Genomic DNA, 12,620 nt, shown 5'->3' with positions numbered 1-12,620 from the left:
AATGCAAGTTTTTTAGTTAGTTTCATTCATGAACTACTTCTTTATATGTTGATTTATTAAACTATATCTATCTTTCATGCAGGTTAAGATCCTTTTGAGTTTGCCAATGTATATGAGGCGATAGAAATTATGATTGTAACAAGATATAGCCAGATCATATGCTTATTTTATGTAACATATAACCTGCACTAACTCAAAATTGATGTAAAAATAACGTTTACTCGTCAAAAAATAAAGAATAAGGACTTTAAGTGACTAAACAAAAATAGTTAAAAATATTTTTATTTTCAGGTAGTTTTCACTATTAATCAATTAGCAGTATCTGGCTTGAAAGTGAATAGGTTGGACATGTACGGAGAAAAATATAAGCCATTTAAAGGTGTCAAGTATGTTACTAAAGCTGGAAAATTTCAAATTAGGATGTAAATTATTGGTCTTAGTATAATAAAAACTTACGTGGGGTAAATATTTAGTGTTAAACTTTATTGACCATTTTACGACATTTTATATTTAAAACTCCCAATATCCTAATTATTTTCGTCTTCCTTAAATATTATTTTTACGTTGTAATGTTTTCCTTAAGTAATGTTAGATATAAAAAAACTTTTTGTTAATAAGGCTAAACATAAGTAATGTTAATCTGCAACTTTAAATTTCCTAGTATTTTTTTTCTTATAAAAAAAGTTTTAAAATATCAAAAAATTTATATTCCGTATCCATGACTTGAATTTGTAAGTGTTTACTCTCATCCAAACTACTGCATGTAATATTTTTTTTGTAATTATGAATATTTTTCATTTTTTATAGTAATAATTGAAAAATACTGCAATGATAAAAATCTTCATTATATGTCTTGTGTGTCCAACTTTATACTTAAGAAATAGGCAAATAGTCGAAAATAAGATGCATTCTAATTCTACATGTAAGAATGAATAGGAAACAATTTACCTCCACTGGATGACTTACGTGGAAAAAGTTAGAAACAATACAAAAATACGAAAAATGGTGGCTTAGGCATTGGCGTTGATGGTTACATGTATAATGAAATTGGTAGTAGTAATGCTAATAAAGTATAAATAAAAAAAAAAAATTTATTAGTTAGGTGACATTTTATGATGCTACTGATCATAAGTTTTAGGTCCAAATCTCTAAACTTAGAATGGTCGATCTAATATTGTGGCTTTACTTTACCAATGAAGTATTTGAAGGACTAGCATCAGCATCTGATTCCAGTTGCTGATTACAAGTCTAAAAACAGTTTTATAATTCAAATTGTCCGACTTTATGTACTGGCTTTTGATCCCCGAATTAGGTATTTGTGAATTAGAACCACTATAAATCTTTGTGTAAAGAGTTGAAGGTTGTTACAGTTACTTATGTGATGTAAAAAATCTGAAAATAGTGAACGTACAGAATATTTTCTGGTTTAAAGATCCTTTAAATTTTCCCTGATTACAGTGCTAGAAGTATTTCAAATTTGTTGAGAATGAAGTTAAATTTTTCAGTAAAAAAATCAAAAAATATATCTGAGTCGCTTTTTACACTGGGATTAATACCTATTTAAGAGTACCTAATTTGTAAATGACAAGCTGCCATACTAGATAAGCCGTTTTTTATTTTGAACTTTCAACCTCTGATTCGCAGTTATCAACCCTGAAACCACCGAATTCCAATTTTCACTACAGTAAAGAGTGATCCCTATTATAAGATATCGAATTTGTTAGTTAAAAGACTGTATACTGATTCAGCCATTTTACATTTCAAAATTTCGTTCTCAGATTCGTAAGAAATAACCTTAAAATTCTTAAGTTACTATTTTTACGAAGGTTGATAGTGATGCCTGCCCAAAATACCTGATTGTTAAATTAAAATCAACCATATTATGTCGGAAATTCTTAGTTTAAAATCTTAGACTTTAAATCCGTAATCTAAAACCCCTGAGGTACTATTTTTACAAAGAATAATAGAGGTGATGATGAGAAACCGAATAAATGGTGTAAAGCTGACATAAGATCATCCATTTTACGATTAAGATTTGAACCTCAAATCTATAATGAGCAACACGATACACTCTAAAGCTATTATCTACTGTTTCTATTTTGTTTTTGTTTGCGTTACTATCATTACTATTTTTATGCATTCAGTCGCTAAAGCAGAAATTTTAGTAGTCATCCTAACTACGCTGTGTAGAATTTAGAAAATCACTAAATCACATGTAATAGCCCTGGACACAAGCTTTAGAATGAGCCATTAACTTTTTTCACGCAACTCATGTGGCTGACAGGCATTGTCCTACAGGTATTAAAAAATGAATTTGATACGTGATTTTATCTTTTTCAGAGATCTTCGAACAAATAAACTGCACAACGCAAAAAAAAGAACAAAAGAATGAAAATGTTCTTACAAGAAAAATTAAGTGAGGTGAAACTTTATGACATGAGCCAGAAAAAATTCTAAAGTTGTAAATAAATCAAAAATCGAAGCGACTGCCACACGAAAATAAGTATTTTTTGATGTGAAACATCCAGTGGTGAGATACGGTAGTATAAAACCGATTATTGGTGTGGCGATGCCCCACTTGAGGCTTTTTGGCTTAATGCGTATCAGCTTGGCAGTCTCATCTCTCCTTCTCTTTCGTTACTTCTTTCTCTTTCTTTTTTACAAAAATATTTATAGCGTTGGGGACCAAAAAGTCAGAAAATACATAGATATACACTTTGCACACTTACGTACGTGCGTACATAGTATATTATATGCATATAAACTAGCAGTAATGGTGGCAAATTGGTTTAGGCTGCAGCTTTTTTAATTCGGAAACTTGGTAAGACGGTAAGACATACTCAAAAATATACAAGTTCATATATAAGACATGGACTTTCCTCACTCAGCTAGAACCTATGGGAAACTACTTTTTTTTATGTGCGTATTCCTAACTGTGATATAGATGCGAGTATTTCAGACCAAAATTATAAGGCTAATATGTCATTATACTATTTTGAATAGTAATTGTTATGAGAATTGAACATATTGTTTTATTTTGTCTGAGATAACTGTAAAATCTATAAGAAACAGAAAAAAATAAAAAAATAAAAAACTTTTTGAGAAAAATGCATGAACTTTCTAGTAAAAAAATTTTTTCATTAAAAAGCTAAATGAAAAAATTTCAACCGCAAAGTTAGAGATGTAATGGTTAGCGCGTGAAACGTGCAAAGGGAGAAGAGCCCCACTAGTATTTATGTACATATTACTGTATTATATAGTTGTTTTTGTGGGGTATTTCACACAATTCCCAGTAACTCTACCCCCACAGAATAATGTAAAGTTCTATCGTTTTCTTATCCAGACCTGCTACTACCTCCTAGCCCCCCTCCCAGAACTTCCACAGCCCCCTACAGCATTTTTGTGGAATTTTACTGACACTACCCACCTTCACCGTCCCTATTATACACATACACACAAACACGTATACATATTACTTTGTTTTTAAACTTATTTGATTATCAAAATATAATGAGACATAGTCCCCAGTGGTAGTTTTAAATTAGATTAAGTATATTAGATTTATGTACACATTTTGAAAAGAAATTAACACATACACGTATGTATATAAGTGGACATAACTTGCTTGAATCATACATACTAATGACATTGTGGGAGCAATCAGACGTCATATGGGTTAAAATAACATAAAAATCATGTTGGCGTAAACATGTACTTTTAAAAAAAATTAATTTGTTTGTACATAAAACATTCGCATGATTTTAGTCAATGATTCATCAGCTTTTTTTTTTATAATATAGACTTCAGGCTCCTAGATAAGAGTATCATTTAATGTATTGTAAAAATATTTTTATACTGCATAAAAAAAAGTTTGACTTTTGAAAACATGTTTTTTTCTATAGAAAATTTATGCATATGCAGAGCTAAGGTATCATTTAAAATTTGTATAATTAAAAATTCATGATATGTATAAGAATAGTAGCATGATGAGTGTATTTTCAGTCTTTTACTTTGTTATTTTGCCTTATATTATTTTTTATTAAGAGACCCTTCCAAGCTGATACATACTTAAATTTTTAACTTCGGAATACATATTTTTACCTATTTTTTACACAATCTAATAGGTACATAGATAGACTTTATACAAAAAAACAATTATTAGTTTTCACACTTATGATACTAAGGTTATGATTATAATTCAATTCATTTCAACTTTATTTCAATTCATACATAAGTATAGCATTTTTGATGTGCTAAGATCTTTTTTTGTTAACATTAGTGATTAGGTATGTAACAAATTTTAATTTTTAAAATTTTTTTGTATGACATGATACTTATATATGCGTAAATTTAAACGGTACTTTATTATGCAATAATACAAACCTTAGAAGTATCACCCTAGGTGATTCATATTCTGAGTCAACTTTCAGAGCCCGTCAAGTAACTTGATAAATAATTGTTATTCTGATAGATGTGTACATGTATATAAGAAAGTACTCGTATTCCAAGCAGTTTATTACATAAAAATAGTCTTGTCTTTTGTACGTTAAACAATTAATACATGTAAACGAAGCTTGAAAAAGTAGATTAATTTGAAAACTCTTCCCTATCCCCATTTGGTAGGAATTTCGTCAAAAAGAAAAAATTCTTCACGGGGAGGGGCATATTATCAAATGTGGGAAAATGTCAAATGTGAAAACATTGCTAAATATTATTTTGCGAACGGGTGCTATATATATATACATATATATCTTCCCATATTATACAGTTATCTCGGTGGGGCATTTCACACAACTCCCCCACAGCCCCCTACCGCACCCCATTCACCCCCCACCACCTTCCCACCGACCCCCCACAAAATAAGGTAAAAACCTATCATTTTTTCCCTTATTTTGACATATCGCAGATTTTTCTGAAACCCCCACAGCCCCCCCGCGCATTTTTTCGTGATCCCCCACCGTCCCCCCACCCCTACCGTCTACCACACTTCTTTTGGAGACCGTGGATCACATCGTATTTATCGTATTTCTTGGACCTTGACGTGTATACAGACGTGTACGAGTCGTATATGGATTAGTCTATTATTTTCAATCTGCTTTAATTTTAAATTACTTTAAGACAAAACTGTCTTATCGCCACGATTTATCTCATCGTCAAGATAAATTTAAAGTCATAATTGAGTTATAGGGGGTCAATCTTGAAATTTTGAAATACTTCCATCAAAATGATGATTTAATAGTTTCTTCTACTATCGTAGTTCTATTACAGTTTTTTATAACTGAAAGAATTTGTCGAAAATCTCCTCCTAATACTATTAATTTATTACCAAAGCAAAGTTTTGTGTTACACAAGTCTCTCAAAGTACTATCAACAATTCCTAGAGCTTTTTTCGGAATCATAGAAGCCTCGTCCCATATAATTAAATCAACTTCCCTTAATTTTTTTTTTTCAGTTTCAAATTCTAAAACTACACTTTCACAATTATCTAAATCTAAAAGTAAACGAAAAGGTCTATGACTGGTCATACCTTTTGGTAGTAATACAGATGCAAGTCCTGTCCAATCCATCGACAAAATATTTTTACCTCTAGAAAGAAAATAATATATGAGTGTCTTATACAAGTAGGTTTTCCCGGATCCTCCAGGACCATTTATGAAATATACTTTTTCTTCTTGTTCACAAATAGTTTAAAAAATTTTCTTTTGATCTTGAATTAAATTTATGTACATTATATCAAAAAATTTTTCTCGAAACATAACGGCAAGTTCTAAAAAAACTATTAACGTACTACAATAGTACCTTCTGGATGGTGTGGAAATTTACTGATAAATATATAACTAATGCTCAACCATGTAGACCAAAAACTCTTTTTCCTCAAGAAATTCTGGGCACCAACCTCTCCCCACTAACAGATGAAATTTAAAGACTCTCCTTTCAAGTTAGAACAGTAGGGGGTTGGCGCGCAGAGCGCGCAGGGGGGCGAATCCCCACTAGTGTATATATATATATATATATATATAATTACTAGTTGCCAACCCCATGTGTACAACTGTAGGTTAGTTCTTATTAGGATTTGAATTATACCTTTTTAAGGCCTTATAAAGTATGTATCAAAAAATTTATAAATTCTTCATATGATTTTTTTATTATTATATGATTTCAGTTATCAATTTCTTATGATGTTAAAAATAACCTTTTATTAACACTTAACTAATGCTTTATTGCAGTTACATGGGACGCTTACTTAGAAATATTTTACTCTTATCATTTTAGGGACTTCCTTTCTGAAGTAAAGCCAACACCGGGCTAGCTCACCGGATAAAAAGTCTCTGTTGGTTATAAAAATGTCGGTACGACGACTTCGATGGTTTATTGGACAATATCTTTCCATTAAAATTTGATAATAGCTGGGGTGTGTTTGAGACAGTTGCTACAAACCTGTGAATAGTTCCCAGTAAAATGGATGATCCAGTCTTCTGAGGGGAACTTTGCAAGAGGCCCGCACGAAAGATTCGTACGCTGTACGGTCAGGCAAAAAAGTTGAAAGCAAAAAAGATCTTTTATACGGCAAAAGCTGAAGAGAGTCATTAAAATCAAAATACCACTACCAATAATATAGAGAATGCCTTTTTCAAATTAGAGTGAGATGAAAAAAATTGAGAGAAGTTGATTATTTCTCTGGAATGAAGCTTGAATAATTTTAAAGAAAGCATTGAAAGTAGTAGTGACATTTGCTATAAGAACAAACAAATCTTAAGGCCATAATTCTAATATGTAGGTAAATTTTAAAAAACCCTTTATTTTCTCATGGTATATTATATGTGGCCTTATCAAGATGCAAAAAAAAAAATATTTCATTTATTGAAGTAGAAAGAGAAAAAAATAAGAAAATAGACAATATTTTTTGGTAAGCATTTTTCACATGATAAGTTGGCTTCACTTGACAATTTTCATTGAAAAATCAACAAAATTTTTATCAATTAATAAAAAGTTATTATATTTGTTTATATGTCATCCTTTAACAATAATACATGATATGTGAACTTTTTTTATGATTATACTTGTTTTATGAAGCAAATATTAACATTTAATTCTTAAATACAAAAATATATTAAACGAAATGAAAACGTCATAGTTTTATTAATAATGATGATACTCTGACCACTTTTTTTTAAAGCAGGAAGTTTTCAACAAAAAACCTTTTTTTTCGTATTAATCACGTAAGTTCTTGTGTAATATTTTCAAAGCTTCTTTGTAAGATCATAGAATATAATTTAATCCTTTTCAGTCACATAACTTATTTTATATAATTAAACTTACTTCTTATTTTTTTCCATTCTGACGCTTTTGAAACGCTTTAATTATTTATTTGTATCATTTTCTTTGAAATTAAAATGATAAAGTGCCAGTCCCAGCTATACATATATTTTCTTCTTGAAAAATAAAGTAATAATCTCATTTTTCATACGAAAATATTAGTATTATAATATCCCGAAACGTCTATGCTTAAAATTTCAAAGAAAATATTTTTTTTGGAAACTATCTTATTTTATAAGTATGAATTAAAAAATTTATTTATAAAATAATTTTTTAATTTCTAAATATTATAGTGTTACTACTCTGCTATTAAACATAGTGTTTTGGGCCTTAAAATGTTAAAAAAAGTGCGAAAACGTATTTTCTACTTTAAAAATTTTATTCTTGAAAAAAATTGACGACTTTTGTTATTAACTTCAAAATCTTCTAAAGGATATTTTTTTAATTTTGCCAGCAATAAATAAAAAAGAACTTATTTCACCTTAAACAAAGCTCTATCTTATGAGTCCCTCCTAAAATTATATTAAACTACTAAATCATTTCTTCGAAACCCACCGTGATAGTATCTTCTTGAAACGCTTCGTAAGTTATATTGTTATGCGTTCTTGAACTTTTAATGATGTTGTTTCTTGTATTTTATATAAATTTTATAATTTTGTTATTTTGTATGAATTAAAAAAAAAACGTCACTAATAATTTGAAAAATATTTTTTTAATACTTTTTTTTTTTTACAAAATTTTAAAATAAATTTACAATTTTTAAGTTTTGCTACATATGTTAAACTTAAATGTCAAATTCAAGTTGGTTTTGTCATTTTTTATGGAAATATTAAAGTTATACGATTTAATTATGTATTATAATTCAAATACGATATTACTTCATCTATGAAATCATGATTCTTTATTTAATCATTATGTTCGATTATCCTCTGGTTGTGGGGTGTTGGCTTACGGAGCGTACAGGAGTACAAAGCCCCAGTAAAGTGTGTATATATTAACTAGTTGGGCTTTGCACCATGCGCGCTTAGAACGCGAGCCCCGAATGCCAACAAGGTAAAGTGTACTCAGCAACATAGAGGATGTAACAGTATACACTCACCAGTGCTGTACCCCTCCACTGCCTTACAGCATGTATAGCTACACCGTGCCTGGCCGTGTACGTGTACACGTCAATACGGCGTGTAAACGAGCCGCGCCGTTCCAAATTGTGCGAGAGAGAGGACGATAGCTGACTACATGTGGCTATATATACATATCAGTATTTCTTGTCATCACCGGTGCATCCATCGACGCCTCGTCCAAAGACCAGCACAGTTAAGATTTTTCAATATTATTTTGAATGGGAAAATCTGAACTGTGCTGGTCTTCGTACGAGGCGTCGCATTGTGTTTTGGCCGTTCTCAAATGTTATTCTTGTGAAGTAACAATTATATTGCAGCTGATTTTGCTATCAATAATATATTTATAAACGAGCTGCGCCGTTCCAAATTATGTGAGAGAGAGATCGATAGTTGTACGTCTGCTTGATTATATGTATCTTAAGCAATTTAGTTATAAAAAGCCTTTAAGGTCGTACTAAAGCTTCAGTTCATTAAAAAACAAATATACTATTTAAAAAATTTTATTGTCACTCTACCAGCATTTTTTCCACACAGCACTGCAATGAAACCTCACATATCAAGTAACTTTGTATGGAAAAACTTATCCATAAAAGGCAGTAAAAAAATTTCGTATACTCTAAATGCATAGAAATGATTCCTAACCCTTAATGCTGTTTTCACTCCTACCCTAATGAACTATATTCCAATGCTGCAGCAGTTTACATGAAGCAGCGATTATAACACGAGAGTAATATTATTGGGAGCAAAATAAGCTGGAATATAATTGTTATTTCACAAAAATAACATTTGAGAACGGCCAAGATACAATGCGACGCCTCGTACAAAGACCAGCACAGTTCAGATTTTCCCATTTAAAATTATATTGAAAAATCTAAACTGTGCTGGTCTTCGGACGAGGCGTCGATGGATGCACCGGTGTTGACAAGAAATACTGATATGTATATATAGCCACATATAATCAGCTATCGTTCTCTCTCTCGCACAATTCGGAACGGCGCGGCGCGCGGCTCGTTTACTCGCCTTATTGACGTGTATACGTACACGGACAGGCACGGTAGCTATACATGCTGTAAGGCAGCGGAGGAGTACAGCACTGGTGACTGTATACTGTTACATCCTCTATGTTGCTGAGTACACTTTACCGTGAAGAAAAATATCTCAATATCAACTTATATGCACATAAAATTTATTCAGATTAATTTTACATTTTTTTGCCTTTTCATTATTGGTCCATTTATTATGTTGTTTTATATTGCTCTATTTAAAAATGTTAAATAAAAGAGATATACATGGTATCTTAGGAAAATTGGATGAGATAGATAAGAATGCCATACTATTAGTGATTTTATAAATAATTATTATAAATCAAAAAATAATTTGATACTAGCTGTTAGTCATTCTAGAAGTAACACTTGAAACTTGAAAGAAAATAACTGTAGCACTCAGCCGCTCTAAAAAAAGGTAAAATTTAGTACTTATACTATGTTTTATAAAAATAGCTATTTTGTGCATAAATTCAGATAACCAGCTAGATTATTAAATGGAAACTGATTGGTAATATATGAATATTCAATGATCTCTATTACCTTTTTTTTATTACTTATGATTTATATTTATTATAAACATCAAAGACCTACAAGGTCCATATAAATGGTGGGAGTAGCTTAAACTTTTACTAAACCATTATTCAATTAATTGCATATAATAAATTCGGTTATCAAAATTTTTTCAATACCAAAACAAAGTTCCAATGTCTGAGATGCATGGAAATAAAGCGTTACAAGAAAACATTTGTTGTATTCAAGAGTTTTATGCACAATAAAATTTTCCGCGATGTCGGTATCTCTACCTAAGCAACGCCATGTTTTATCCATCTTTGTTTAATGGCTGTTGATACATGCATGTGTACCACACATAATAATGTGTATTAATAATAATATACGAAAGAAGAAGACCAATTTTATCACTAATTTAACGTTTTAAGGTCCAAAACACTATGCTCAATAGCACAATAGTGACATATTATTTATACTTTTAAAAAATATTTAATAATTATACTTTTAAATACACTATTTATTAAATAAAATATTTTCCAAAATAATTTTTTAAAAATTTAATGTGAACATACTGATAAAACTTGAATCATAGACGGTCCTGAATGATCAGGCAGAAATATTTTTGCACAAAACATACAAAAATTCTTTTGTTTTTTGAGAAAAAAATGTATCTGTAGCTTAGACTGGCATTGCATCCGTTCAACTCCACAAAAATGTGATTAGAACGTATTGTAGAAGTGTTTTGAAAGGATCAAAATAAAAAAAATAAAAATTAAGAAGTGAATTTAATTATATAAAACGAGGCTTCTATAATTTTACAAAAAAGCTTTAAAAATATTACAAGATTTAACGTCGTTCATACAAAAATTATAAAAAAACGAATTAATGATTAAAAAAAAAGATTTTTTGTTTAAAACTACATGTTTTAAAAAAATTAATCAGAGTATGATTATCATTAAAAAAAACTTTTGGACAATCAGTTTGTTAGCTTTATTTTTTTATTCTAAAATTAAATACTGATATTTGCTTTAGAAACAAGTAAATTTAAAAACCAACTTCTTGAATTGAAACAATACAGTCACCACAATTTTTGAGACAAGCTTCAACTATGAAAATAGGTATTAGACTACCTAAATGAATGATTCCTTTTATAAAAAAATGAGAAAAAAAACATTTATTTACGCATGTTTTACCTCAAGATTTTTACCGACCACAATTTATTTTTTAATACAAATTATTTTACTTTTTGATTAAATCGATTAAAATTATAAGCAGAGAAAAAATCGGAACAAGAAGTTCTTACACCTGAATTAAACAAAATTAACTAAGTTTATATATTTCAATAGTAACAATAAGAATAAAGTTTTATTTTAATACTTTAAAAATATTAAAATATACTTTACCTGTTGCACAAAATGAAAGAACGAAAGAATTTGTCTCTACATTTATCAAACTAGAAGTCAAAAAGGAGGTGTGGGCTGAGAGCCTACACAAACAAAAAATTTTACTCAATAAAAAATGAAACTAACTGTTATGATTTTTGATAGTAGGAAAGGTGGCTAAAGAAGGGCTAGATAGGTGTTAAAAAGCATGATTGGGTATGATCTAAAATAAATATTTTACTGAATTAAATAATAGACAGATTCAAATAATTTATATTATCTACTAAAATGAGAAGGCTAAGAGAGGGTAAGATATTATTATAAAATGGAAAGAGGAGCTGAGGGTGATACAAGTATTATCTAAATGAGGAGAATTAAAAGAGACTACGAAGGGTTCTTTAAAAAATCTAACCCAATAAAATCTTCGACAAACTGATCTATTGTTGGCTCGTATTGAAGGGGGCTGAGATATGGACCTTAAAATAATGACAGAGGCCGAGTAAGGTTGGAGGGGGGTGGAGGGGGACAAACTAAGTATTGAACATAATAAAGATAATGGAGAAATCAAAAGAATTTTACCTTATTTTAAGAGGGATAGAAGGGTGCTGTGTAAAAGAACCCATTAAAAAAAATCACTATATAATAAAGGTTTATTATATGTACTCCACCCCACATCCCCACGCGCTCTTAATGCCAACGCCCCACTTAGTGATTTTGGTATAACTGTAACCTTCTTTGTAAAAGTTTTGCATTTTTTTCTTACTGAACTTAGAAAAGTATGTAATTGGTTCTTTAGCAAGCAAAAATAATGCTTCTAAATAATCTTCACGGGAAGTGGGAGAAATATAACAATCCTTCTTTCAAAAACATAAAGACCATACCTTCTTTATTAAAAATATAGGTGGTTAAGCTCACGTAGAAAAAGAGATACGCCTTAGACTTGTCCATAATTTAAGGTTAGCTTAAGTGTTATAGCCTGGAGCCTTCGGCTTGGGATCAGCAGTCCATCCTTTATATGACTATAGAAGTTCTGATTAACTTAAAAATTTACTGTTAGTACGGGTTCTTATTTATACCATCAAAACACTTCGGGGAAATAAAATACAAGGAAACAACTCCGGATTTTAATAAATCATGACGTCTATCAATTCCTATAACAGTTAAAAAGGTTTTTTGTTTTTGTACAACCTTTGGACTAAAAAAAACTACTGCTAACAGCGTTAGCTAAATACATTTAATGAAGG

At 30.0% G+C, this 12,620-nt stretch overlaps 1 protein-coding gene across 2 annotated transcripts in view; it reads left to right on the top strand.

The window, feature by feature from the left end:
* The window catches only part of carmine (AP-3 complex subunit carmine), a 278,243-nt gene extending 277,787 nt beyond the window's left edge, over positions 1 to 456 (top strand). For both annotated transcript variants that reach the window (XM_089597244.1, XM_089597243.1), the window contains exon 9: positions 292 to 456. In XM_089597244.1, the coding sequence (XP_089453370.1) occupies positions 292 to 426 (135 nt within the window). In that variant the 3' untranslated portion in view covers positions 427 to 456. The remainder of the gene's footprint in view (positions 1 to 291) is intronic.
* The last annotated feature ends 12,164 nt before the right edge of the window (positions 457 to 12,620 follow it).

This window comes from Copidosoma floridanum, unplaced genomic scaffold, assembly GCF_036245765.1.
Source record: "Copidosoma floridanum isolate Cflo_tuat_1 unplaced genomic scaffold, Cflo_Japanese_pri ptg000031l, whole genome shotgun sequence".
NCBI classification, from domain to species: Eukaryota; Metazoa; Arthropoda; class Insecta; order Hymenoptera; family Encyrtidae; genus Copidosoma; species Copidosoma floridanum.
The sequence above is the reverse complement of the archived record's forward strand: the minus strand, read 5'-3'. Positions and strand labels throughout refer to the sequence as shown.